General features: G+C 39.9%; 1 protein-coding gene across 1 annotated transcript in view; it reads right to left on the bottom strand.

Annotated features, from left to right (window-relative positions):
• Positions 1 to 3,623: 3,623 nt before the first annotated feature.
• cpne2 (copine II) overlaps positions 3,624 to 26,952 on the bottom strand; it is a 37,964-nt gene continuing 14,635 nt past the window's right edge. Inside the window, exons 10-16 of the mRNA XM_023407216.2 lie at positions 26,468 to 26,527; positions 19,206 to 19,339; positions 18,400 to 18,454; positions 17,827 to 17,878; positions 14,218 to 14,351; positions 8,338 to 8,574; positions 3,624 to 5,061 (exon numbers count right to left, since the gene is read on the bottom strand). Coding sequence (XP_023262984.1) covers positions 4,954 to 5,061; positions 8,338 to 8,574; positions 14,218 to 14,351; positions 17,827 to 17,878; positions 18,400 to 18,454; positions 19,206 to 19,339; positions 26,468 to 26,527 — 780 coding nt within the window. The 3' untranslated portion in view covers positions 3,624 to 4,953. The remainder of the gene's footprint in view (positions 5,062 to 8,337; positions 8,575 to 14,217; positions 14,352 to 17,826; positions 17,879 to 18,399; positions 18,455 to 19,205; positions 19,340 to 26,467; positions 26,528 to 26,952) is intronic.

Consider the following 26,952-nt stretch of genomic DNA (forward strand, 5'->3'; position numbering starts at 1 on the left):
ATAGTAAGGCATAAAACGTCATGGTATAGTAAAGCATAAAACGTCATAGTATAGTAAGGCATAAAAACTTGAAAAAACGTCATAGTATAGTAAGGCTTAAAACGTCATATTATAATAAGACATAAAACTTGAAAAAACGTCATAATATAGTAAGGCATAAAACGTCATATTATAGTAAGGCATAAAACGTCATATTATAGTAAGGCATAAAAACTTGAAAAAACATCATAGTATAGTAAGGCTTAAAACGTCATATTATAATAAGACATAAAACTTGAAAAAACGTCATAATATAGTAAGGCATAAAACGTAATATTATAGTAAGGCATAAAAACTTGAAAAAATGTCATAGTATAGTAAGGCTTAAAACGTCAAATTATAATAAGATATAAAACTTGAAAAAACGTCATAGTATAGTAAGGCATAAAACGTAATATTATAGTAAGTCATAAAAACTTGAAAAAACGTTATAGTATAGTAAGGCATAAAATGTCATAGTACAGTAAGGCATAAAAACTTGAAAAAACATCATAGTATAATAAGGCATAAAAACTTGAAAAAACGTCATAGTATAGTAAGGCATAAAACGTCATAGTATTTTAAGGCATAAAACGTCATAGTATAGTAAGGCATAAAAACTTGAAAAAACATCATAGTATAGTAAGGCATAAAACGTCATAGTATAGTAAGGCATAAAAACTTGAAAAAACGTCATAGTATAGTAAGGCATAAAACGTCATAGTATAGTAAAGCATAAAACGTCATATTATAGTAAGGCATAAAAACTTGAAAAAACATACTATAGTAAGGCATAAAAACTTGAAAAAACGTCATAGTATAGTAAGGCATAAAACGTCATAGTATAGTAAGGCATAAAACATCATATCATATTAAGGCATAAAAACTTGAAAAAACGTCATAGTATAGTAAGGCATAAAACGTCATGGTATAGTAAAGCATAAAACGTCATATTATAGTAAGACATAAAAACTTGAAAAAACATCATACTATAGTAAGGCATAAAAACTTGAAAAAACGTCATATTATAGTAAGGCATAAAACGTCATAGTATAGTAAGGCATAAAACATCATATTATAGTAAGGCATAAAACGTCATAGTATAGTAAGGCATAAAACATCATATTATAGTAAGGCATAAAAACTTGAAAAAACATCATAGTATAGTAAGGCATAAAACGTCATATTATAGTAAGGCATAAAACGTCATATTATAGTAAGGCATAAAACGTCATAGTATAGTAAGGCATAAAACGTCATATTATAGTAAGGCATATAAAAACTTGAAAAAACGTCATAGTATAGAAAGGCATAAAACGTCATGGTATAGTAAAGCATAAAACGTCATATTATATTAAGGCATAAAAACTTGAAAAAACATCATAGTATAGTAAGGCATAAAACGTCATATTATAGTAAGGCATAAAAACTTGAAAAAACGTCATAGTATAGTAAGGCATAAATCATCATATTATAATAAGGCATAAAAACTTGAAAAAACGTCATAGTATAGTAAGGCATAAAACGTCATAGTGTAGTAAGGCATAAAAACTTGAAAAAACGTCATAGTATAGTAAGGCATAAAACGTACTAGTATAATAAGGCATAAAAACTTGAAAAAACATCATAGTATAGTAAGGCATTTGAGTCACCAGTCAACCTAATGTGCATGTTTTTTGACTGTGGGAGGAAGGCAGAGTACCTGGAGAGAACCCACTCAGGCACTTGCAGAACATGTAAACGCCACACAGAAACGCCCAAGGCCCAGGGTTCAAACCCAGAACCTTCTCACTGAGAGGCGACTGTTGTAACCACCCTATAAATAAATCATGGTATAGTAAGGTATAAAAACATCATAGTCTTTAATAGAAATAAAATAGAAAATGGAATAGAAACCATATCCTTCACGTTTGGATGGTGGGTCGGGGTGGGCGGTTCTGGGAGCATGGCTGAGGGTGATGACTGGTTCGCTGGGAAATCACAAAGTTGCAGAACTCCTGACGGCTCATTTAAATTCTGAATACAGGCTATGTGCATTTCTCTGTTGACTGAGCGCCTTGATACTTTCACAGTATGAATATAGAACCTAGACCTGGTTTATATTCAAAAAAGACATGGAAATCTCAATCTTCTTCAATATGGGAGTATCTAATTAGTCCTAATCAATAAGGAGTAAGTCCTCTAGCTCAGGCCACAGTTGCTTTTCATAGCATCATCAACTTGTAATTTTACTACCTTTACATAAAAGCACATCTAAGATCTACACAAAAAATGAAAAAGAAACAAAGCAAAAATAATATGGTTCCAGCCCAGTTGGCTTGACTACTGAGGTATAAAATACATCATAGAAAGCCTTTCTTTAAAAGTTGGCTTGAAAGATGAACAGGTTTGAAATACGAAAATGGAAGATGAATGCTTGGCTCCATAAAGAAAAAAAGAAAAGATTATGCTGTCACTCTTCATAGAGAGTCTGACAATTTTTTAGAGGTTAAAAGATCTGAGATGAAGCTCAGTCAGACCTACATGGGCCATAAAATGAATGGGTAAAATTGCACTAGATCAAAACTAATGCAGGTAATTGGATTCTGGGGTGTGTATTCAGTCCTTATTAAAACCTTGGCAGGAGAGTTGTGCATGTGGAGCTGAGCTCACTTTGCTGAGTGAGATAGAAAAACAGGGTGGCAGTCAAGATGAAATAATATGAAAATATAAAGACTCTCTGTGGCTTTAAACAACCTAAACAGTCAAATGTTTGCACTTGTCTTTAGTGGGTAAAATGTCTGAGTGCGCCGCACAGGGTTTGAGAGTGACTCAAAGCCTCTGTAAACACAGACTGATGATGAGACTGAAGATAATTTTATCTTGCGTTCATGGCCAGTAACAAGTATTTTGGTTTGTCTGAGTTCACTGACATCATTAAGGAAGCCATGGGTTTCTCAGTTTAACCAACAGATGATGCTCAGTACCTCTGGTGTAGCGGTGAAAGGAGTTGCTATGACAACAAATAAAACCAACATTCACAACACGGCATACCAAACACAAGCCTTTTAGATGAAAACAAGTTGCTAGCAGCCACCTTTTTTTTTCAATCTGGCAATTATTAATGTTTTCAAGCACCAAACCAGAATGTTGTTTTTGTAAGAATTATTTTTTCTCTCCTTCACTTGTATATGTTTCTCTGATGCCACATTTTGTGTGAGCTGAATTCACTCTGCTGAGTCTGTTTGACTGGTAGCATCAGACTGTAATTCTCTAAGTCTTTAGTCCATGAAAAACCAACAGCAAAAATCATAGCTGAGTCATGTGGAGTTAAACACAGATCTGGTGCGAATGTTTTTTGTCACCACCCACCCCTCTGTTTCTCTACAGCCATTTCTTCTCTTATAGAGAACCAGTCTTAGTAACGTTTGAATGGGGAGGTTGATTTGTGCCTCTTTGTAGTCATTTTTCATCTTTTTGTGGTTGTTTAACATTTCTATGGAGTCATTTCACAGCTATTTGTAGTTGTGTGGCATCTTTTTGTTGTCACTTTATATCTTTAGTCATTTTGCATTTCTCGTTTCTCATTCTCGCATGCTTATATCCACAGAAACACATACGACGTGTGACATTTTCTTCAGTTTATTAACCTGAGTTTGGACATAGACACAACTTTATAAAATTAATATCACATTTAGTACAAAGATGCACATTAATACACATAGTAGCAGTTTAAGTACACAATTCAGCACTGCATAAAAAGTACATTAAAAACATGTCAGAAACATTGGCTTATCAGAACATAAACAGCATCATATAAATATACATTCGATATATATGCATATCAGAAACGTCTCGTCTCCTGCTCAAAACTCTGACGGTAACAGCCTTCTCTGACACATCTTTCTTTGCCCTCATAACACTTCCTTTGCTTTCAACATGATCTCATTAAAATATTCACAAAATTTGTTGAATACATAACCTGTAAGAAAAAAAAAATCATGCGTTTGTGATCACCAGCATCAGTTTGTAAACAGTGAATAGATATTGGCAACATGCAGGATGAACCAAAGTCATAAGAAATACAAGGCAAACAAAGTGGCCCCATATTTAACAGCCAAATGGGTTTGCACAGTATCCCACACATATCCTGTGTTAGTGCTACAGCTACCACTACGGCCTCATTCGCCTCTGACTCTGTCCTCTTGAATCAAATAAACATAGTGGAGCGTTAAACCTGCCTCTCAAACGACAGAGGAGCAAACTTCTAAAGAAAACCTCGCCCCTGTGACGGAGCAGGGGTGAGGAAATAGTGCTCTGTTCAGGCTCAGTCTGTGACACACATGAGCATAAAAGCAGCATTCATCTGATCTGCTACCAGACAAGGATCCTTACAACAACAGGAGAGGAGTCAACCACTGATATAGTTCAGCTTAGAAGGGACTTTACACCAAGGAGTTGTATGTATCACATGGTATTGGTCACAAGACACACACATGCAAAAAGCTAAATTTAAAAAAAAAAAAGAAAAACCTACATCCTGATGAATCAAGATATTTTTCATTCCTCTAAAAAAAAAAAAAAAAAAAGGCCAGTGTCTCACCTGCATAATCATATAATCATTTGGAGACACCTGCCATCACTGTAGACATGCAAGGTCCTTTACACATTATCATCATAGATCTGTTGCTGGAAAGCTTTAACAAACAGAAAATATCAGTCTGGATGGATTCACACTGGATACCGACCAAACTTTCTTCAACCAGGACAAACGTTGCAAATATAATGGCAGTGATGTCTCCAATGTTTGATTTTTTATTTATTTATTTATTTTTTGTAATTTTTGTTCACAGCTGATATACACACTTTCATTCTGTATTGTTTGCCGTTAACGAGAAAAGAGGTTTTGTTGATCACTTGTACAGCGTGTGGTGCTCCCCGTCTTCGGGGGCCGTCTCACTCCGGTGCAGAGTTGATGGGTGGGACATTCCGCTGTTTAAAATACTGGGTGACCTGCTGAGGCAGCTCGGCCAAGACCGATTTGGCGAGAGTCTCCTTGGGTGCCTGAGAGAGATGGAGAAAAAAAGAGCAAGAGAGCAATTTGAAGTCTTCAGAAGATTAGAAAACTGTCTCTGTTCAGCCTTGCTTGGAGTGACTTTTACCATCCTAGACCTGGCTGATGATTGCGTGACTAGACGTCTGCTAGTCGGCCTATATGGACACACCTGTCCACATTTGTTTGTGTATCGTTAGTCTTTCGTCCGTGGTTTGGGTCCAGTGAATTAAATCGTAACGGTTCAGCCTACAGTGATATTTTAGATAATGGTGTGCTTCCAATACGTTTCACAGTGTGGTGTGAACGAACTCGACTAGCCTGCACAGAGCCCTGACCTCAACCCCCTCCAACACACTTTTGGGATGAATTACAAAGTCAAACTCCATCAACATCAGTGGTCCTTAATAAAGAGCCGAAGTGAGACCAGAATTTCCAGAATCTGTTATAGAAGCAGGAAAACCTCATTCAAAATCCCACTGACATTTCCAATGCTTGTAACTAATAAAAATCCAGGCTTGGAGGAGAGCCTTTCTTAACAGTATCCATAGATTTAGATAAGGACAGCAGCTTATTCTACAATTCTATTATTGTTGTTTCACATTTATTTAACTCTATAATGCTATTTTCACATAACCCCTTTGGCAAATGTCAGGTGTGCAGTGATGTTTTTTTGGAGAGCAGCAGCTTCCTCCGTGGTGTCCCGCCATGGACTCCATGCCAGCTCAATGGGATGTTAACCAGCTGATTCCTTTAAGCCTTTCACTGTTACTCTGAGGTTCTTTGTTATCTCACTGATCATTCTGCATTGTGCATTTGGAGTCATCTTAGCCGGACGCCCACTTCTAGGGAGAGTAGCCACAGAACTAAATCACCTCCATTCATAGACAGTTTGTCTAACGGTGCAACCCTTTCAGCTTTATGCAAATCAACAGTTGTTGATTCTAAGTCTTCTGAGATCTTTTTTGTGAGGCATCGTTCGCGTCAGCTGATGTTTCTTGTGAACAGCGAATGCAAAATGTTTAATAATTTTTTTTTTTTAAACTCATAGTTGCTCTAACCCACATCTCCAATCTGTTTTCATTGACTGGACGTTCTCCAAACTGCACTGTGAATGTTTAAATGGTGTGCTCAGTACAGACAAGAACAACACCATGATTTGTGTTATTAGTTAAAATAGATTGTGTGTTTGTTCATAATTGTACCTTAGAGGACACATTCATACATAAATGCAGGTAATGCCAAAGGGTTCACTTACTTGTTCTTGGTACTGTAAATAGTTTTACAATTGTATTACAACAATAGCTACCAACTTCCAATCTAATCACCACCAACTTCATGAAGATAATTTGTAGTAAAAGTTTGTCTGCCAACACAGCTCATCATTTTAGGTCACTCATTAATCCGTTTCCTCTGTTCTGTCTGTTGCTGTCTCTCAGCCTCCCACTAACAAACTGGAACGAGGCCAGCAAACACTGTCTGTTCCTCCCACAACAAAGGAAGTCAGCTCACCCACTACCAGCCCACACACTGGCACGCACACACACACACACACACACACACACGCACGCACGCACGCACACACACACCCACACACACACACAAAACCCACAAAAATGACAAAAACAAAAATGCACTAAATTAGTCCCCTTGTGCACAGCCTGAAAATGTGCACGCACTAATTAACCTGTGTGCTGTCCAACATCATACATGTAAGAACACTATAACATTAACACATTTTACATCCAGTGTAAGTATGTTCATCAACAGAACACATCACTGACAGTGTCTCTATTCCCAGATAACCAGGCAGCTACCACCATCTAGCACATCCTCTGTGTGTGTGTGTGTGTGTGTGTGTGTGTGTGTGTGTGTGTGCGCGCAGTCTGAGTAGCAACAGGCTGCCATTTGGTAACATGTTCACACTCAGACAGCATGACATCATGTCATTACAGTCCTGGTTCAAATTACTGGCAACCTTGAATTTCAAGTACATAATTCAGAATATCTTCAGAAACAAATGCAAATGAACCAGTTTTTTATAAGGAGAATATTTCAATAAAATGTCCAAGGTTACTGGACAAAATAACTTATTTAATAGAAGAATAATACAAGCACAAAATGTACCCTGGACACAATTATTTGGACACTTCACTAATTTCGTTGCTGAACCTTTGGCTACAATAACAGCCTCTGAATGTTTCTTGTAGCCAAGTAGAAGCTTCTTGCACCTGCCTGCTGGTAATTTCTGCCACTCCTCCACAGCTATACATCCAAGGTCTTTGAAGGTTGCAGGAGACCTTTTTCCAATGGCAGATTTCAGCTATCTCCAAAGGTTTTCAATAGGATTTATATCAGGACCAGTTAACCATTCTTTTGGATGTGAGTTGTCATCCAACTGAAAGACCAAAGACCCTCACCTCAAACTTTGTTTCCTGACACTGGGTAACACATTTCACTCAAATATGCCTTTGGTACACTCAGTGCTTCCAGTACCAGAGGCAGCAAAGCAGCCCCACAGCATGACAGAGCCTCCATCATGTTTGCCTGTAGGTGGGGCGTTCTCTTCCTTATGGGCTTCGCTTTGTCACCTTGATGCACTGCATTCCCAAAGAGCTCTGCTTTGGTTTCATCTGTCCATAGAACATTATCCCAGAAAGTTATATATGGAAGTTTTTTCAAATATTAATCTTGCCTTTTAGGACCTCTTACTCAGTAACGGTGTCCTCCTAGCTCTTGGAGAGAGCCCTACTTGGTTTAGTGTGGTACGTAACGTTACGGGCTGAAGACACCACTCCAGATTGCTCTTAGCGCCACCTCCTGGAAGCGTCCTAACACTTATGACTGTGAGACGTCTTGGTAACATTACAAACGGGGATTTCCGGAGCTGTGGCGATTTCCTTGTCACCTTTGGAATTGTTATGTTTTTCGATGTTTGTATTTCTGATGTATATTATAATGACTTGCTCATATTTTCCCTATCCAGTAGTAAGTAGTAATAAATTGATTGATTGAGTGATTGATTGATCTCAGTTGGTTATTCATCTCACGGATAATGAATTGTGAATGAATCAGAACCTCATGACAGTTTGTGATTTGTTTGCTCATGTTGCCAGGCAACTGTCAATCAAACCAATCAAATCACACCCACACAGTCCTAATCAAACAGATTAGTTGAGTTTTTTTTTTTTTTTTTTTAAATCAAAATTTAGATATATTTGGAAGACAAAGACTTTACAACCAGTAAACCTCAACCATTTAATATCAAGTTCTATTTCAATACTCACATTACGGAAATCCCTGAAAGGGACGAACTGCACAATGTCCCGAACAGCCTCTTCTCCTGTGTTAGACCTCAAAACACTGGCATCTCCATCCAGGAACTCCATGGCAGCAAAGTCTGCATTGCCCACACCGATGATGATAATGGACATGGGTAGCTTGGACGCCTGTACAATGGCGTGACGTGTCTCGTCCATATCGCTGATGACACCGTCTGTTATAATGAGGAGAGTGAAGTACTGCTGCAGAGGGGAAGAGGGATGATGGAGGGGAAGAGTTGAGAGGATGAAAGAGAGAGAGACAAAAGACAAAAAGAGAATGAAGAGAAAAAGTAACTTTTGTTGCTAAATTTGAAACAGATCCCAGAGTAGCTTGAAGAGGAATCTGCAATCTCAATCATGATGATTACATATGCTGTCAATAATGGTAAGCAGAGTGACACTGTGTGAAAAAATAGAAATCAGAATGAAAGCTTCTCTACATTACAGTGAGTTGAGCTCCATTCATATGACAGAGCACACCATCTGTTCCTGGGAAAAAATGGAGGGAAAAAAAGAAAAAAGAAAAATGAATTTAGCAGAACAAGAGGAGGAGAAGTGAATGATGAATGACTAAATGAGAGATCAGGCTTTGGGATATGACGGAAAACCCCTATAGCATGGTGTCATGAATTTTTTTCTATACAGAAATTCAGGGAACAAACCTGAATAAATAAGTGGAGGAACATAATGAATGCACAAAAAGGCACAAGGGGTTACTGGACTATTTGAAGTATGACAGTATGAAAAGTTCGTATGGAAAAGGAGGAATGTTTCATGACAGTTTGGACAGATGGCAGTCCTTCTGTCATTTAAAAAAACAACAAACAAAGATACACTAATGATGTCCTGTTGATGAAATACACTTATACAGAGTAAATGTTTGTGTAAGAGGCAGAATGCTGTTTTTTTGTCATTACTGTATTACATTCTGATGCGAATGAATTAAGAAAATATCTTTATCTTTCTCATCACAGACGGGAAGTATCGAACTTCTTTTATGGGGAAACCAAGAAAATATACTAATACTGATTTTATTATATTGTGGGGAATTAGTAAAAAATCAGTATGAAAACTAATACACTGCTCCCTGTGCAAGAGACCAGACACTGAGCATCATAAAATGTGGAGCAGTAGTTTTTGCCTTGTAATGCATTTCAAGAGTAAAAACATGAGCTGACACACAGAATTGATACGCAGCTCTAATCCACATGGCAGCGGCAGCCTGCCGTCATTTCCACGTGATAACGAAGTTAAACACAGTGGACGGCTGTGCATAATGGCACTGTGCTCTGGGATGGTGCAAACATACAGTTGTATGTCTTGCTGCCTTCAGATGCTGCAGGGACTTAATGAACTGAAGGAGAACATTTTCATACAGTTTAAAGCACCTGGAGGCAACAGATTCTGTAAGAATCCCTCATATTCATTTATTTATGAATGAACACATTCCAGCTTTATCCACAAAACTTGAATTCTGACACTAAAAGCTGCTGGTTGGGGAGTGTTTAATTAAAACATTTAGTTTGCTGTTGTTGATAGAATCACCAGAAACAGACGTCTATTCTTTTAACATGACATCTAAGACACATTTTCCACCATAATACCAGCAACTCGCTGCTGCTGAATTTGAATGAACCTCCCATCTGTTGGCGCCTCTCCTCCGACCTTTGCACCACGCGCTCTGCATTAGGCAACAAAATACCACACAGACAGGCCAAGCAGATTTCAGGAAACACTAAGCGGTCAGAGCGCAACTTGTGCTGGTCGCTGCTCTGCCTTCCACTCTTTCATGAATTGTTCTTCAGAGCTGGTTCAGTAACTGAACTAGCTGCTAACCAGCTTTGTGATACTGGATATCCAGGATCGCCTGGTAACCCACAGAAAGCCAGACTAAGTTGAACTTGCTTCATGACACAGGCCCCTGGTTTTAAGTTTGAAAATGTGATCTGACGACACGTGAGCACATGCACAGAAAAAAACAAAACAATGATCGGTTCTGCATATTGGAATGTGAATGGTTATCCTTAGATAAGACAAGGTGAAGACACACACTGACTTTACTTCAATGGTTACTTCAATACTTCGATACACACACACACACACACACACACACACACACACACACACACACACAGGGAGGGCTCTGAAGCCTGTCTCTTTAATGTGCTAACAGCAGCGCTCATTAGAGAGTCATTATCACACAGACAGACAGGGTCGCTCACACACTGAGACACGCATAGACTGCACTGGCCTGCAGCCTGTGTGTGTGTGTGTGTGTGTGTGTGTGTGTGTGTGTGTGTGCGTGTGTTAGTTGCAGGAGTTTGTTCGTACACAGTCACACAGTTTGCAGTCGCAGGCTCTCTCATTATCAGGACCAGGAACAGGGACACTGAGGCCGAGCAGCAGCTGATTTGTGCAGCCTACTACCTAAACCACCCACTTTCCCCAACACACACACATGCACCAGTCATCAGCCTCTACCCCAGGATGTGGTCCACACACACTTCTTCTGTGGCTGTCACATCTTATTGTCTGTTACTCCGTCCCATGGTGTAACCCTGTTTGAACTCACTATAATATAAAACAAGAAAAGGGTCTGCAATCATTTCCTTACAGAAACAATGGGATTCTGGCACACGACACACAAACCTTTGTGCATTTTGCTCATCTATTTGTTCTCCACAGGGTGACAGGGTACAATTATGGACAAAAAGCACCGTGGGAGCATAATGATACCCGGCTACTGCACTCTCTTCAGATTTAGGCAGGAGATGTGCCACTGGATACGTACAAGATGGGGACATGTGCAATTTGTTGGAAGTTTGAAGATCCGAAGCTCCGGCGAGTGTCACGCGTCTGTACATTTTGACTGACTCCAGTGGGAACATCGTGCTGAGCCTTACAGGTAATGTTGTTCCTAACCGAAGTCTCCCAAGGCTCCTTCTCATCTTTGACGTCAGCAATGTGTGCAAGACTTCACTGTGTGCCAAGTGTTGTGTTGTTTTAGCTGGAGAGTCGCGCAGTCGGAAACACGAACCCGAGGACAAAACGTGAAAGAGTGCACAACCATAAACTGAGACACACTGACTGACGGACGGGGAAAGCTTCCTCCAGCTGCACAGCCTGCTATTTATTAAAGGATCCTTTCTCTTTGTTAACTCTAAAATTGACAACAATTCAATTAGAAAATTATAATAGATACATGGGCTTGATGGGACTCTGCGGCTGCACCAGTGGGCCTTACTGGGGTTTGAACCTTTGCCAGCGCTAACCACTGCTGCCTCACGGTAAACAAGTCTGTGGCTAACAGGCAAATGCTTTTATTTGGATCCCCGTGTGGCAGATTTAGAGGATAGAGCAGCAGCAGTGATTGCACAGTCAGTTGTGTCGGAGACTCTAAGCAGCCAAGCCAAATAACGCTCATTTGAGACTTCTGTATGGCGAAGGGAGAAAAAAAAAAAAAGCTCACTCTGGTGCAACTAGCAAAACAAAATGTTTGGAAAATCTCTGGAAATCAGTCATCCTCATCAGACCACAGCTAGACAGCTTTCTAGACAAACAGAATACTGTGTTATTTAAAGGGTTACGTATTACAAGAAAGTTGGGGTGTCTGTCCAACACAATCATAAGAAACAAGGAGATGCACTCTTTGGATTCAAACCCAAGCCGCTGCAGTAATCAGTTGCCTTTCAGGGGGGAAGTTTTTGCATTTCATGATACTGCAGACAGATGAAGTGGATTTTTCTTCTGTCTTTAATTGAATACACGATTAACGAAGACAGTGAATTGGCCAAAATAGAACACTCTGTTCTGCATGATGCGATATACACATGCCAAGATGTGCAAAAACGAGTTGATTGGCGTTATGAGCAGTGGTGTCAATGATGCAGTTGTTATTGCCAGTTTAACCGCAGCCTTAAAGGAAGTCCTATTTGAATGAGACTGTCCCACACCTCAAGGAATACTACATGGCTTCCTACCAAGAAATGCTACCAAAATAGAAAGCCTTCTTGGGTGTGAGACAGAGCCCTAGGCTTTCTCTTAATTTGGATTTTATGTGTTACTGCCTCAGATACATAATCCAGTGGTTCACCTAGTTGGAAGTACAGTATGCTGTAATTCACGAGTTTGGACTAAAACTGAACTCAGCTCAAACAAGCTCAGCTGGGATTGTCTCTTCTGCTAAAACATGACACCTGAGTCTTATTAGAGATGACTACAGGTGTGCTGCTAATCTTATTTGTCATGTAAAAAGCTTAATACATGCTTTTGGAACTTATTAATGTGAAAGGACCACGAATAGTTACAAGAGTGAACGTATACATGAAAAGTAGCTTAAGGTTGTGTTTTAGGAAACCAAAAAGAATCACAATGCTTTTAAAATTTACAGGTCAGATGAACCTTATCTGGTTAGTAATAGATGATAAGAGCTCATCTACAAACAAGGCTAAGAGCCTCCAGCCATGCCAGGGGTTCTGTGAGACTGTATGTCAGTAGACTAACATTTTCTAATCACAAAACAAAGTATTACAAGTAGTTCTTGTTTTGTGGCAATTCATCCGATGGTTGCTGAGATGTGTCAGTCTGGGCCAAAGCGATGGACTGACCATCCCTAGAGCCATGCCACCAGCAGGAAAAGGAGAAAATGAGATGGAGGATGCCTCCCTATCATGCTGCTAAGCCTGAAAATGTGTGAAATGCCTGGTCAGTGTCTCAGCTGCGAAGTGGTGGAAGGACATGAAGTTGTCACTCCAGTCTGTCACCCTCCTCCCTGACACTCTGATCAACGTACCAGGAGTTCAAGTCAACAGATGCACACACTTGTTTTTCCTGTCAGCCATCAAGCTGCTAAACAGAGTAGATAAATTACAAGTACAAACTGCCCTGACCGGTATTCACACTGACTGCTGGTCTACTACTGGTGAGTAATTAATAGGGTTTAGTGGCATGTTGGGATGATAATAAAGACCAATACGTTCAGTGAGCAGTGACTTAAGTGAGATACAGCAGAGAGGCAATGTACAAATGTACAAAAGGCAGAGCTGCATCTCAGAAGACCACGTTTAGTACAAAAGTCAGGCAAATCAAAAAAAAAAAAAATGGAAAAAGCATCAAGAAATGAGAGAAGATATCATCTAAAAGATCAAGTAAATGTATTTGACAGAACTGAGGGGCAGAATCTTGTGAAGAGATAAAATCAGAGAGCCAACTACAATCTGTGAGATGTCAAATCATTGTTCACCAAGGAGAAGAGCAACAAAAGCAAACCTGCAATAAAACTTTGAAAAACAGAAGTTTAAGATACTGTGATGAAATGTGAAAAGAATCTGGAAGAATTGTGTTTTAATTTTCTCACTTACCCACAGATAAACCCGTGGTTGTCTTTTCTTCTGTCCGTGTGCAGTTATAAGGGGCTTTATTTAATGTCTGTGTGGCAGCTACTAGGCCAATGTTAAACCATGAATTTTATTAAAAGACCCAAGACTTTGCTAAATCATAAGACTTGTGCATGTACTTGTTGATGATGAGCTAATGAAAACATTGAGCTGAGCTAACTTCTTAAAACATGCTTTCAAATTGCACACAGAGAATTACATGTGCTGTGGCTAAATGCTAACCTTGGTATGCTAACAAGGATAAATTTAACCAGTGGCGATCCAGGACTCTAAGCGGCTCCAGGCAAAGAAACCCAACGGTCAAGCAGCTGTGTTTGGTGATACACAACTACCTATTCATACATGACAAAACACTGTCTCATCTTTCTTGTTTTCATTATGTAGATTCAAATGAATAATAATCAAAATGACGGAAAGGCAGATAAACGAGTTAGGTGTTGTCACGTACCGCTGCTTTCTCCTGTTGAAGGGCCTGGGCAGCGAAACGTGCTACATGGCTGATGATTGGAGCAAAGTTAGTCGGGCCGTAGAAACGGATGTGAGGGAGACAGGCGGAGTAGGCCTCGGCGATGCCCTCCACACCTAGAGAGAGAGAGAAAGAGAGTATATATATTCAAACACACCTTAAGTTTCAAAATGGAAAGAAGAGAGACCAGAGGAGGAAGAGAGGTTCATGGAGGGGTAAGAAAAAGATCTGCCTATGGGAAAATGGCGTTTACACATATATCCCAACTCCAAACCTATTATAGTTTGTCAACAGCAGTGCTCAGACTCAAATAAGCTTAAACAACCAATTCTTGAATTTGTGGCCAGACAAGGTTCATTTGCTGAATGCTAGCCTTCTGTCTCATCAACCTTTTTGTTTCTTTAAGAGAACTAGAAAGTCAGCACGGCAACTTAAATACAGCTGTTTATTTTTCAGTTCTCTTCGTTCACATATCAATTTGATAAAAATAAACACCTTCATAGTAAAAAATGCTAGGCATATATGCATTATAAGAAATTTATAATGCCCTAAACAAGAGCTAACACAACTGACAGGAGCACTCGTCTCCATCGTTCCCATTAAAGACGTGACAAAGGAACAAACTTCTGAACTTGAAATCAACATCTACCACTCTTCCAGAAAACCAGTGTGTGAGCTAAATGAATAACTAAAGCAATTGGCAACTTCAATGCAACCAAGCTACAGCCATTTTCTGTAATTCAAAGCGAAGGCTTTAGAAAGTCGCTTCCAGTGCTGGAGCCCAATTTCAGTTCAGTTGCGCTCATACAAAATCTCTACAGAGAAACGGGACAAGATGATGCTTGAAATCAGCTGACTGCATTTTGCTTACAACGGACGGGGTTGATCTCCCGCACTACTCAGAGCTATCACTTGTCTTGTTGACACTGAATCACTTTGCATATACGATAGTAACCAGCAACAATATTTAACAGTGGAGTTTAGGCTTTTTATTTCTCATGATAGAGTTCTATTTCAATTGCAGATTATATTTCTTTAACCCAATTCAAGTTGAGAATTTATTTTATCTCATTCTTTTTTTATCATTAGAAAATTACTGCATGTGTGGTTGTTTTGTTTTTTTTTTACATATTGAATCAAACCAGTGCCAGAAAAGGGAAAAAGAGGAATACCTTCCTGTCATTGAACTTTTAACTGTATCATGACTGAATCAAACCATAAACCCCAAATCGTGTCGCGAATCGTATAAAGACAACGTCCCATCCCTAGTGTACAGTATCAACAGATGTGAAAAAAACAATAATTTGGTTCTCAAATATTACTAACCCCCTGGTAAGCAGGATGGTTGAATATTGCACATTACATAACAAGGTTTTATGTAGCAGTTACAGCAGCACTTTGTGACTGCAGTCCTCCAAATCAGGTTTAATTGTTTGACCTGATTCTTTCCATTTAGAGCGCACTGGAGGCTGTATTAGCCTTTCAAAGAAAAGATGAACTATAATGCTCTCTTCTATAGTTCGTGGAGAAATTGTTGCTAACCTTAAAAATAAAGGGTGCTTGTGGAGGCAGATGTTTTAATAATGACAATCTGTTTTTGGAGAAGCAGATCTTAATGTTTGACTCAGGTCTCCATCAGCAGCAGGCTGAGTATAAATGTACTTATTTAGCATAAACTCCTGCCTGTGTCGGGCTAAAATATGTTACAAGTTGTGCTCACAGCAGTTGATTCTCAAGTCATTTGCATTTGTCAACACATTTCCATCCTACACATCTCAAATGCTAATGGTGCATTCACGGATGTGAATGCACAACATTAAAAACAGAGTTCTTGCATTGTGGTCCATTAAAGTGGGTGCAGAATACTGAGGATTTACAAATCTGCTGAAATTTAACTAGGTGTGAAGTTTAGGAAATGTTACTTACACTGCATTTTTGTTAAGTAAGCTTTTATTACCACTTATATTTAAACAAGACTGAGAATCCATGGTCACAGTAGCAACCGGCAGTGCTTTTAGCTTGTTGATGTCAGCATCTTAGCATGCTCACTATGACAATGCTAATGCTAATGTTGATGTTGAGCAAGAGTATAATGTTTTCCATGGTCAACATTTTAGTTTCATTAAGATTGGTTCATTGGTGTTCAAGTGAAAACAACAAGCTACATACCAACCTCATGGTGGCGCTAGAGGAAGGTTCAGGGTATCACAACATCTTAAGGATTCATTCTTTAGGGACCATGAATGTCTGCACAAAATTTCATCCAATAGTTGTTGGATGAAAGTGGTCGACCGACCGACCGAACGACATTGCTAGCGTGGCTTAAAGTGCTATATGTAAATGAGTTCATCAGGTGTACATTGCTAGAATGCAGTATGCTGCGCTGACCTGATAACAGCCTGTTGGTATTTGACCATATGCTTTGAAACACTGAACTCTTTAACCTCTTTATCCTCTTTACTACTTTCACTTTCTGTAGATGCTTGAAGACGTTTCACCTCTCATCCAAAAAGCTTCTTCAGCTGTGACTGACTGGTGGGGAGGTCTCAGGTATTTGAGATCTTTAGTTGTACATTGCCAATGAATAAATATGAATGCTCTTATCTGGATCTTTCACTGGTCTGAATTGTCAGGAGCAACTGTTTGTGCACTGGCGTTCACACTGCCAACTCAAATGTCTTAAGAAGAAAGTGTAGGTGAAGTGTGAACGTGTTATTTACTCAACTCAGCAAGATACGCTCAGAGGAGTGCAGCACCTGCTGCTGTCACATGATCCAGAGATGGCGAGTCTTTTTTATTTATCTATTTATTTTACTGTGTGTCTGGCATTCTTGTTAAACTGCTCCAGTTTTTATTGCACTGGTGTTTTAGCTCTGTCCCTGTTCATTTCCACAAAGTCACAATGATGTTGCAAAGTCTGAATGTTTATAGAGAAAATGGGATTGTTTTTCTGTCTTTTTAAATGAACTTAAATTCTGTTTCAGTCTTTCACGCAGTGGTGGCAACATTTTTTCTGTTGCAACACTAGTGAAATCATATTTTAACATGGGCCTATAATCCTTCAATACTATTGTAGACAAATAATGTTTTACATCTTCAAAGGGCAAAAAAAAACTTAGTAACTCCTATCTGTTCATGCAGCTTGCTGGAAGAAGATTGTGGGTCCAAGCCACAAAGAAGACAACAACCTATGAGCAAAGATGAGCAACGGCGGTTTCAGCTGATGTTATTATGAGTGGAATAAAGGTGTTAACAGAAAACAAGTCAGCATGTTAGTGAGCGGGTTCTTCTTAATGGCTAGGTAAAATCAAGTTTGTTTGTATTAACATCACAATTTTTCTCTATTGGTTGCCTCGTCCCTTTTTTTTGCATAAATTATGTTATGATGTTAGTATCAGCTCATTCATCGTTATCACTTTTACAGTTTTAAATGTCTCTTAAATCCAGTACTGGTCAGGCTGTACAGATCAGTACAATAAAATGAAAGTACAAAATCGATGCGTGATATTAAAATGTGACAATATTATCAATATCTCTAAAGGTTGCAGCAGACTCATCGATGACGTCTGTAACTGCCGCACATCGCCTCACCTGAACAGAAGGGGTTGGTGGGGTCAAAGTTGATGGCAAATTCGTGCGACACCTGAGGAGACGAAAAAGAGACAATACACGTGATGTTCATCGTTCACTACACTGTAAAATATTGTTGAGAAATACTGTCCATTTCTCCCACACCTTCTCCCTCCCACCCTCTCTCCATCTCACTGCGTACTGCTCTCTCTCCTTTGTCCTTTTCATCAGCTCAGTGCCATGGCAACACAGATGGGTTGACAGTTGCGTAATCATGTGAATATGCATGTATAATGCTTACAGTCCGTGTGTGTGAGTGTGAGTGTGAGTGTGAGTGTGTGTGTGTGTGTGTGTGTAAAATAATGTATGTATAACACAGGCTTGATTTAACTGCAAGTTTTCATATGACACCACCCCCCTCTTACTCTCTCTGTGTTGCACATATACACACACACACATGCACGCACACACACACACACACACACACACACACACACACACACACACACACACACACACACACACACACACACACACCAACAACAACAACAACAACAACAACAACAGTAAGATCACCAACAAACACTCACATACCTTCCAGTCTGGTGGGAGCTGGGCTCCAAATCCCAGAGCAGGAAACATTTTGTCGCTGAGGAGGAAACCATGACAACAGATTGGAACGAAGTTAAACCGTTTTTTTTTTTTTTTTCATCCAAATTCAACAAGCTGGATTTAGACAGCAGAGGAAATCCTGTTACCTTGTCACAAAGACACACATTCAAAGACATGCTGCAGAGAAACAGGCAGAGAACTGGTAGAAAAATACAGTAGCATTGTAAAATGGCTTCTCACTAAGAGGACACAGAAATTCTGATGTATTGTCTTTTCTTCTTTCTTTTTTTTTTAATGTTAAAGTTGTTGAGAGAGAAGAAACCTCAGTATGTTTTCAATGTCACAAACTGAGGCCTTTACTGCGGAAATCTTATTTGTAACATATAAACTAACGCAGTGTGCACCAGTGACGACAATGCTAAAGCTCTGCACAGTGCTGCCTGGGCAGGGGATGGGATTAAGATGGACTTTAAGAAAATTGATAAATCGGTTTAATTCTTTCTGCAAAGCCCACAATGATGTATGTGGAAATGACAGAGGGGAAACCATTTTCTTCTTCACTGTAAAATTGTCAAAACTCCAGCAGTGACATATCTGAGCGTCATTTTGTTGTATGCAGAGACACTCCGGGACCAGCAGGTCAAAGATAGTCTTTGTCATGTCCCGGTCGTAATCGTAGTTGTGATAAAAAAACATTACAACATCTACAACAACTACCCTCATCAACCTTGTTCTAACTGATTAAAAATAATGTAACAACAACCAGGAAGGCTGCATTAGATACTCACGTATCATAGTCCTGTATGATTTGTCCCACAGCTAAGATGGCGGCCAGATACTCATTGCTGCCCAGCGGGTTGATGTAATGGAGGGAGGACGGCTCTCGAGGGTTCCCATTGGAGGCTGTGAAGTCGATACCGACCTGTGGAAATACAGAGAAGTGATACATTAGAGGTGAAATGAGAAACCTGCTGTGCGGTTAAAGTGTGTGTGCATGTGTGTGTGTGAATGACATGGTGAATGTACGCAACAGCAGCAGCAAAAAAAAAAAAGCATGAAACAGGAATGGTTGAATCTCTTTTGACATAAATTGAAATTGAAGGAGCCCAGGTTTATTATTTCCCCTCTGTGCAACAGTTTACTCTGACAGGTATCCAGACGGTGGAATGATTCATCTGCCATCTTTCAACACAAGGTGTGGGTTACAAAATGTTATCCAGTTCAACTCTAGTGTATATCATGTAAATGTGGGAAAGGAAATATAACGTTAGCTGCCAATCTGATATATGCCGCTCTCATTAATGCCTCCATCACTCGGCTGGAGCCACTGACGGCTTAGCTTTGTTTCTCTATTAAAAGTGCAGTAACTAAGAAGATTATGTTAAACTGCAAAATACTTTCATTTTCTCAGAAATCAATAAAAAGATAAAATGTCTGTTAAGCATGAAACACGATTCTCACACAGCTGACATTATCAATAAACTGACTGAAAACAAACACGGACAGTAGAAGGTTCCTTATTTGTTTCCGGTCAGACATGAGACGATGCGAGGTGAAGGTCTGAAGGGAAGAAACCGAACAACTGGAGTTGCTGTTAAATTTTGAAAACAGTGTCTGAGATTGGACATCTTGTTATCTCGGAGTAAGAGAGGAGCAACAGTCCAATTCTGAAATGACCTGCTACACTCCAACTTTGCACCACTCACCTCCTTGACAGCCAGTTGATATGATTTAGTGGATACTGCGATTCATTTCTGTAGCCCCACAATGCCTGTTGTTGCTTTTTGTGACACAAAATATTACAACCTTTAAGAAAAAGTTACAGCCTTGATAAAAAAAAAAATGAACACAGTCATTGGTCTACTAAACAACTTTTCTGATTTCAATTTCAAAATTTCAAAGATCCTAGAGAAAGTAATCATTCTGTTTTTTCTAAATTCTTGGGAAAAAAAAGGTTTTCATCTGAGGAAAGATTAAAAATACCGTAGAGCAGCCGTGTTTGAAAAAAGGAAGAAAGGCAATGAAATCACACAGAGGCATATTTTTAACACAGATGACCAGAGGGTGACACTGTGAGAACATATAGTATATAAAAATATAAACTCTCTCTCTCCTACACACACACACACACACACTTTCAACATGTGCGCCCAAAACACAAAAGGCGCACACACACGCAGAGACACACAGTCTAACATAATATGAAATTAAGAGTGACAAGCTTATCCTCAGGCGCTGAAAAGCGGTTTGTGTGCTGACAAGAACCCGACCCAGAAACTCCGCCTCCCTGCGATCAGCTTAAAGATAGTCTAAACCATCTCCCTCTTCCTCTCTTTGTTTGAAGCCACTAGGGGTGTTTTAAAACAACAATGTTCTGGTTCAATATGGACAACAACTGAGGAAAGAGAAAATACAGAGGCGGTAAGGGAGAAGAAAGCTGGTAGATGTGTGAGTACAATTGGACAAATGAGGTAAAGAATGGAAGGAGAGAGAGAGGAAGAGGAAATTGAGAGAGAGAGAGAGAGAGAGAGAGAGAGAGGACAGAGTATAAAGAGCAGCAGGAGTGACGGACACAGAGATGCAGGGTGACAGAATTAGGGTGCTGCTCTGCATTTTGCACGTGTGTGTGCTTGTGTGTTACTCCTGGAACGACGTATGTGTAAAAAAATAAAAATAAATAAAATAAAAGACCCATATTGAAAATTGCTCTTGGTTCAAGGTGCGAAGTGGACACATAATTCTTTCCTGTAATCACAGATAGTTTCTGGAAATGAAACATGATAGTATTAAGGGGTGATGTAAATTGTAAATTGCAATAACACAAAGACAAGTAAAGCTCAGTCAGTCACGGTACCTTCCTCCATCTTCAAACAGCAACTCTATCCTTTTGCCAAAGGAGATCTCTGCCATGTGTTTTTATAAACCTCCATGTGGATGTAGTATCCACACCTGACACAGAAGTCTAACAACATGAGACCACTGGGCAAAGGGAGATCACCACTCTTTGAACTCAAGTCGCAGGAGAGTAATTAAAGCACATTAAACCATCATGGCAGTGCTCCCCTCCCAGGGAATGCAAACATAAGAAACACAGAGCCATCATTGCCTGTGTTACACCATCTACTCTTATAGAAATGATAGAAATGCTGCTTTCGCCGAATGAGAAGCAACACCGATAGAGATTTTATCTTCATAACCAGTTAGCTTTGGTTTTATAGTCCTCTCCAACACTCACAACAACCACGACTTCCTTTACCCAGAGGCAGGTTATATTGAATGAGACCCAAGATGCATTTTTCAGCTTGAGCATGGCCAAGTTATTTTAATAACAGGCGCTCAGCTTCGCACAGCACTCCCAGGCCTGGCTTCAGACAGCAGGCCCTCTGGTATCTCTCATGCAGGTGTATCATAGAGAGCACTGTAACAGACGTAGCTGGGATTTCATTTCTTTTTACAATTCTGTCTGACTCAAGTTTTTACAGTGTTTTATTACAATTAAATGGCCAAAGTGTAGACTTATATTAATACGTGTAAAACCTGTATCTATTTAAAATATGAATAGCTATGTAACTGTGTATTTGTAGGACAAAACTAATTTACACCGGCAAACAAATTTTTGTCACTAACCCCAAGATACATAACGATGCGCTGCATACATGCACGAATGTTTACACTGCTAGGGAAGAAATGACAGTATTTTCTATTGGAATATAGAAGTGAAACTATTATGGCATTTTTTCTTCAGTGCCCTCTTCAGTGACAGACATTATTAGTTTGATGGCTGTAAATTTGATGATAACGGGAGACAACATCATTCTGTTTCCAACTTATTCCTCGCCTCAAGCTATTGGTGGTTGCTAACACACAAGTCGCCTAAACACAACATGACAAACACACAGTTTCAACAAGCAAGTGCACAGAGTGAAAGTGAACAGGGCCGACAAAGCAGCATCCCATTACTGTACATTTCCGAGCAGCAATGTGGCAGGATGTCTGTGACTGCAGAAAAATTAGAGGGATTCCACTACTGCCAAATTACTGTCAAATAATTGACATGCTGACATTTGCATTGGAGTTTTCTCAGCTGTGTCTTGTCAAGTATCAGCCAATTCTCACGCCAGGACCTCTCAGACTCATTTGCAGTTAAACAGCTAGAGAGATGGATGGAGGGGAGGTTGGATGGATGAGTGTGTTGAAGCTGCTGCTGTCCACTGCCAGACTTCTACAGTGAGAGAGTCTGTTTTAGCCTGAGATTTTCTCTCGTGTGTGTTTGCGTATATCTTTTGTGACAAGTTTTATTCAACATGTAAGAGCCACTTTCCAGGCGGAAACTGAAAAAACAGCTCTGACTCTGAACTGATATCGTCTGCATCAACGTCTTGAGCAATGGAAACGCTTGTCTGCGCTCTCATTCATGAAAAGTTTGTTTTCTCCATGAATCTCTGCTGTGATTTTTAGTTCTCCTTAAAGACAAGGTCCGTCTTATGTGTCTCTCCCCTTTTGGTACAGATGGATTTAAGAGTTTATACGCTGGACACTCGGTCCTACGATCAGCTCATCTTTCACTGTGCGTGATACACACGGCAGCTTCTGTACGTTCTCTATACCTCTTACACGCTGCTCTCCACTCACCAAAATCCCTTTCAACCAGTTGTGCTCTACACAGCTCCGAATGATATCAAACACAAGATATGAATAACAGCATAATTCAGCTGAAATGAGTCCTTCACAAACAGCCCATCAGCAGTAGCAGGCTGTCTCTTTGTGTTGGAGTGTGTAAGAGAGAAACGCTGCTCTCTCTCCTCCAGCTCCCACAGCCCCGAGACTTTCCCTTCCTGGAGATTAGGATTAGAGCCCATACTAAGTCTGATTGAACACCGCAGAACAGCCTCTTTTTGCATGCATGTGTGCCTGTGCCGGTGTGTGTTTTTTTTTTTTTGTACACGATTTTTACTTTTCGCCGTATGTGCGTGTATATAAGATCCATGCATCTAAGTGGCAGCGTGTTTTGTGAGAAGACGATGCCATCGATGATTGAGTGTCTGTGTGAGATTATGTGTGCATGTCTAAATCAGGCGGGGAAGGTGCACGTTGTGGAGATATTGTGTGTGTGTGTGTGTGTGTGTGTGTGAGCCAAAGTATGTGAGATAAAAATGTCTGTATGAAGAAGATACTGTGTTTGGATTTGTGTGTGCATGTGTTTGTCATGGTTTGGGAGTTTGCGTGTAAATCGGTCATACAAGCAGTGTGTAAGTGTGGAAGCAGACGAGAGAGTGTGTGAAGAGGATAATAAATGTTTGTGCTCACATGTGTGTATGTAAATGAGTTTGTAAGCAGGAGAGGAAGTATCTGTGTTAAGACAGTATTAGGTGTGTGTGTGTGTGTGTGCGTGTGTGTGTGTGTGCACCAGTGAAAGAGCTGCAGGTCTGTGACAAAAGGCAAAAGATTAGGAGGGAGCAGTGAGGATTTAAGAGTTCCCATTCCGCCTTAAATTTGCTCTTCTCATCCCCAGTAGAACAAGCAAATGTTCCTATTGCAGTGCAACTCTGCTCATTACAAATAAGAAAGGCCCGCAGTGATGAAATGATTAAAATATTTACGTCCATTTTTCTTTGCAAATACAAATTGTGACATTTTTATTTTAACACATGCTAAATGCATTTTCAGCAGCATTCTTACATGAGCACACTCGGCAGTGAAACATTAGCGCCACTGAGTGTTGCCCAACACCGGGGGGGGGGGGGGGGGGGGGTCACATTTACCTCATTCATCCGAAAGAGAGCAGGCAGGAAGTAGAGAGTCCTAAGGGCTGAAAACATCAAAGCTCATCACTGCTGTTCAAATCAGACCTCCCCATTCTGGTTTTAACTGGTCATAAAGAGCTGACCACAGCGGACACGAGAGGAATTACCTTCTACTATTACAGCTGTTTTATCATCCAGTAACTACTAGGATCATCAAATATTCAGCAATTAAGTCGGACCTACTTTACAGCGTGTAGAGGGTTTTTAATTTCCTGAAAGTAAAACCACTCTTTACTGAGAATACCTCATGGTGAAAGACCATCCTCTTCACTGACAAAAAGAACGACGTTAATACAGAGAAACATACATTACACCACTCTGCTCTCACGTTCTTAGAGATCATGTCTTCCCGGGTCAAACAGACCACTACAGGCTGACTGATTTTCCCTCATGCAGATCACCATCTAATTGACATTTGTATATTTATTACATGAAGATAAAATAACACAAACTGCGCCTGCTCAAAGCTGGTCTGCATGGTCAAGGTGAAAGCATTACACTCCACTCACGTACACACCTGCTGCTGTGAGAGAGCGGGGGGGATAATTAAGCACTGTAAAGGTCCCCAAACGTGAGCAGAGCGGGAACAGGAGGCAAAATAACTCACTGAACCACGGCGGTGAAGATTTCACATGGCGTCCAAGTGCGCACGGCAAGCTCACACACACACACACACACACACACACACACACACACACACGCACACACATACACACACACACACACACACTGTTACACACTGTGGGAATCCAAAAAAAGAGTCTCACAGCAGTTAAAGCTACGACACTTTTAATTTTTATTTACATATGTATGAAAAGACCCAAATGACTATCAACGGTCTCCGCTGTATTTTTCTCCCTCACTTATTCGTCATGGTGTAAACGTTGTCATCAACAGCACAAAGTGTCACTATGGCAACAATAACTACGCTCTTTGCATTGAAGCCTCATTTAAAACAATAAAATAAGATGAAAATAACAGGCTGACAGTGAATGTTGTCATTGCTTGTGTTTGTATTTGTGCGTGCGTGCGTGTGTGCGTGTGTGTGTGCGTTTGGCTGTTTGAGAATCCCACCTCTTGGATTGACTTAAAATTTCTTCACAGTTGAATCATCAACAAAAAAATGTGCCATGGTCAGAAATAATTAAAAAAAAGGTATCGCTGGAATTGAGTATAACTTGTTGGATAAATATTTTTTTTGGATTTCAAATCAGTAGTGGGACAGTTAAGCAACTATACAGCAGTGTCAATGGCATTACTAACTTTTTAATTTCAGAACTACCAATCAGACAAAAGCACAGGTGTCTAATCTCAGAACATTACTTTAAGAAAAATGCAACAAAATCAGTACAACATGTGTACCATGCAACATCTGGAGCTCCCACGACAAGGAGTGTGGATACGCATATGTATAGTAGGCACAGTGTGTGTGTGTGTGTCTGTGTGTGTGTGTGTGTGTGTGTGCTATATGTGCTGAAAGTGCTTATTTTCTCAGTGTGTCTGTGGTTTCAGAATTTGTGTACATTAGTGTGAGTGTTACAGTAACAGGGAGCCAGTCTGAATGGTTCTGAATTTATCAGCAGGGCAGTCCTAGTTGTTGGACACAAAACACCCTGGATAATAATAAAACTACTCAATGATTGAGTGTGTGTGTGTGTGTGTGTGTGTGTGTGTGTGTGTGTGTGTGTGTGTGTGTGTTTGTGTGTGTGTAATTGGCCACTATAAACAAGTTTTCCCTGCACTTAGCTACACACAAAGGTGCGACACCACCAGGGACACATGTGAATTTCTCCTAACAAGATACCAAAATAGACGATGACGCTTCTCTTTCCCTCTGACTTCCTATGCTTATTCTCTGTCTCTTTCTTTACCTGTTCTTTTTCTGTCCCTATATCTTAATCTCACACTAACATTATATCTAATTAATTTCTTGTATTCGCCTGTTTTTGCCTGTTCTCTTTCTGCCCTCCTGTCTTCACAAATCTAGTAAAGTACCCACAATTCAATGCCTCACAATACCCCATTACGCCTCTCTACTCCACTCATTTTCTCCGGGTAACATCTTCTTGTCTCGTGCACTTTTCCTCTCTATATGTAAATGATCATCCAGCTGTAACCCCAGGAGATGAACATAGAAGATGTGAATATTTTCCATCCATTTTCAAGAGCAAAGCATGCAGAAACATGTATCTCATTATCACATCATTTCAGAGGCAGGAAAACAGGCACGTTAATATAATACTCACAGTAAACATCAGCTGGCATCCCCCCAGTATGTAATCCAGAAAGGTATAGTCCCTCGTAATCTGGAGACACAGGAGTCACAGGAAAGGAAAAAGTAAGAAATCAAGGAAAAGAAGAGGATCTTTTGTGGAAAGGAGAGTCAGAGGGATCAGATCGATACTTTAGGTGAAGTGTTTGATCCAATTTATTTATTTTTTGATAAACTGATTCCAACAGCACAGACTTTGCAGTAAACAACAAAACATCACAACAAAACTCTTTAAGTAAAATTTGTTTTAAAATGACAAAACAGCCCTCGTTTTCTGATATAAGGTACCACCAATGGAGCACCAATTAATTATCTTGTTTGAACACAATTTCCACTCCAATTACAATGAATATTTAGCATGGATTTTACTGTCATTAGTCTAATCCCTGCCGGCAGCCAACAAATATAATTACTGTATTAGCAGTTTTGTGCATGCGCTGTATGTGCATGTGCATATGT

The sequence above is a fragment of the Seriola lalandi genome, unplaced genomic scaffold (genome assembly GCF_002814215.2).
Source record: "Seriola lalandi dorsalis isolate HSWRI2012SDOR001 ecotype SW California unplaced genomic scaffold, Sedor1 jcf7180002054331, whole genome shotgun sequence".
Classification (NCBI taxonomy): domain Eukaryota; kingdom Metazoa; phylum Chordata; class Actinopteri; order Carangiformes; family Carangidae; genus Seriola; species Seriola lalandi.